General features: G+C 62.1%; 1 protein-coding gene across 1 annotated transcript; it reads left to right on the top strand.

The window, feature by feature from the left end:
• Positions 1-290: 290 nt before the first annotated feature.
• LOC136543158 (uncharacterized) lies at positions 291-2,148 on the top strand. The gene is made up of 5 exons (XM_066535694.1): positions 291-491; positions 585-929; positions 1,011-1,332; positions 1,511-1,627; positions 1,706-2,148. Exons 1-5 carry the CDS (start codon positions 291-293, stop codon positions 2,146-2,148), a joined length of 1,428 nt encoding a protein of 475 aa, XP_066391791.1.
• Positions 2,149-2,621: the final 473 nt, after the last annotated feature.

Here is a 2,621-nt window from a genome sequence, read left to right on the forward strand (position 1 = left end):
CATCCACTCGAGTTGAGCATTTTGCTAGTGAAGTTTTTTAACATCTCCTGCTTTTGTTTTGGTCGCGGGTCTGACCGTGTTTTGCCCTCAGCCAGAAGCGTTAGGCGGAAGTGCCTGCCTTGGCGCCGCGCAAGGCTCTCAAGGTGGGCACGGGTTCCATCGCCCCAGGGGCGGTGGAGGTACAGGAGTTGGTCGCCTAGGTAGGGGCTACCCAGGCGGCCGTGGGGCGAGAGGAGGAGGAGGAGCCTACACTCCGCGAGGTCGTAGCACCTGCAGCTGTTGAGGCCACTATGGGTGCGGCCAAGACCCCCTCAGCCGTGGAGGCCATCGAGGGCGAGGTCGAGGTTGAGGCCCCCTCGATTGTCGAGGCCACCGAGGGTGAGGTCGAGGTCGAGGCCCCCACGGTTGCCGAGGCCCTCCGGACCTCAGGGGCCGAGGTGGTGGAGATCGCGGCGCCCGGGAACTTTGGGGCCGAAGTGGTGGAGGCCGGAGTGAGCGCGGCGAGGGCGGCGGCCCTAGAGGTGGAGATGGAGGCGAGGCAAGCCTCAACCCTGCCGCCAATTCAGAGCGCGCTTCTGGTATAGGGGAGCACCCGGGAGGCGGAGGTCCGCCTGATCCCTGCCGACAATGCTTCCCGGGGGAAGGGGGTGGCCGATGCCGGGGCGGCCAGCGTCGTGGAACAGCCGGCTTCGGCTTTGGGCGAGGGAAGTGCGGCCCTCGTGCGAGTGCGGCCTGAGCCGTACGGGTGGGATCACCCGCGCGTCTGGTGGCGGAGCCAGGACGACCCCGAGGGGGAGCCCATCTTTGCACTTGAGGACATGGCCGAGGGGGGTCGCTGGGACACCCTCGAGCAGTACCGTAGCCTGGCAGAATGGTCGCTGCAGACAGCGCTATCCGTCGTGGCCAATGACCTGCCCAGGGTCTCACAGGTACGTATCCCCCTTTTCTCGTGTGACATCGTCTTTCTCCGGGTTTATTCATAGTGCTCAACTTGTGTTCTGCCTATCCAGGAGCTCGAGGCCCGGTCCTTCGGGAAGTCGCTGTTCCTTCGGCGGGAGAGGGGCGTCTGGGACGAGCTCTGTCGGCAGAGGGAGCTGCTCGCCCACGCCAACGAGCTTCTGTCGGCGTGGAGCGCGGAGGCGGAGGATCTCCGTCTTCGCTGTGACAACCGGGAGGCTGAGGCGGCCACGGCTCAGGGGCAGGTCGCCCCTTTGGCGGCACGGGTCAAGGAGCTGGAGGAGGAACTGACCCATGTGGCCGACGAGCGAGACGCCTCCAACTCCCGGGCGGAAGAAGTGAGGGCCATCGCCATAGCCACTGCCGGGCAGCTGGGTGCGGAGTAGCGGGCGCACGAGCTAACGAAAGGTGCCTTGGCAGAGGCTACCAAGGCGGCCGAGGCTTCCCAAGGCGAGGCCCTAAAATGGAGGGAAAAGGCCGAGGGTGAGTCCTGTTCCCTTTGTTTCGTTCGTTTTTTCATGCGTTCAACACCTGACTTCTTATCGCCACGCAGAACTGGAGAAGGAGGCTTCCAGGGCAGCCGAGGCCTCTCGTGTCGAGGTCCAGCGCTGGAAGGAGAAGGTCGAGGCCTCTCAGGTCGAGGTCCGGCGCCAGGAGGAGAAGGCCAAGGGTGAGTCCCGCAGGCCTCGCGCCCCTGTTTGGCTTGTTTTCTTTGACGCTTAATCCCATTCTACTTGTTTTGGCGTAGGGTTGGACGATGAGGTCTCGTGGTTGACCGAGGCCTCCGTCGCGCTGCAGACAGTGCTCGATCGTGAGATCGAGGAGCACGACGTGCTGCAGAGCACCGCTCGTGCTGTCTGCGAGGCCCTGGAGATGGAGGGGGTTCAATCGGGCAGCTCCCTTAGGAGCCGCCTGACTGCGTTGATTGGCCAAGCGCGTCAGCGACTGCGAGAGGCGCTACACACAGGCGTCAAACGCGCCCTGGCCGTCATCTCCTCGCACTACGCCGGCGTCGACGTCGAAGGCGTCAGTGACGGCTATGTCCTATCCGAGGATGCCGTCGAGGCCGAGGAGGAGCTGACGAGGCTGGAAGCGGCAGTCGAGGGCCCCGGCACGGCGTTGGCGAAGCTATTCGATGAGGAGGTGGTCCCTCCTTCACCGTCTGCCGACGCGGGAGACCCTGCGCCTTGACCTGGGCCGAGGGGGCCATGAAATAAGTTAGATTTATTACTGTATCGTGATGTTTGTGGCCGTCGGGGCCTTTGTGAGGTGCCTGTATATATACGTTTTTTCTAATCGTTTTATTGTATTTCCAAGCCTCTGTCCTCTGTCTCGCCTCCGAACGTATCATCTGTAAAAACTCCCTTGGAGCCTAAGTTGTCCCTCGGGTAAAAGGTGGTAAGGGAGTTGCCGTAGCCCGGAGGTGTAGGTCGTTCTCACAGCTCGGCCGGCCTTTTAGCCTTGAGACATACTTTTGGTCCTTAGGTTCTTTACAAATGGTCTGTTAGAGCACGCTAGAGAGAGTTTGGCGTAGGAATTTAACTGAAAATCAATTAAGAAATGGTGTCCGGGACTTAGGGGGGTTCCCCCCCCCTTTAGCCCTCGAGGGAGGCTCGGCCCTGCAGAGGCATGGCCGAGTCTCCCTTGAAGCGTTATCGTAAAGC

Source organism: Miscanthus floridulus, chromosome 3, assembly GCF_019320115.1.
Source record: "Miscanthus floridulus cultivar M001 chromosome 3, ASM1932011v1, whole genome shotgun sequence".
Classification (NCBI taxonomy): Eukaryota; Viridiplantae; Streptophyta; class Magnoliopsida; order Poales; family Poaceae; genus Miscanthus; species Miscanthus floridulus.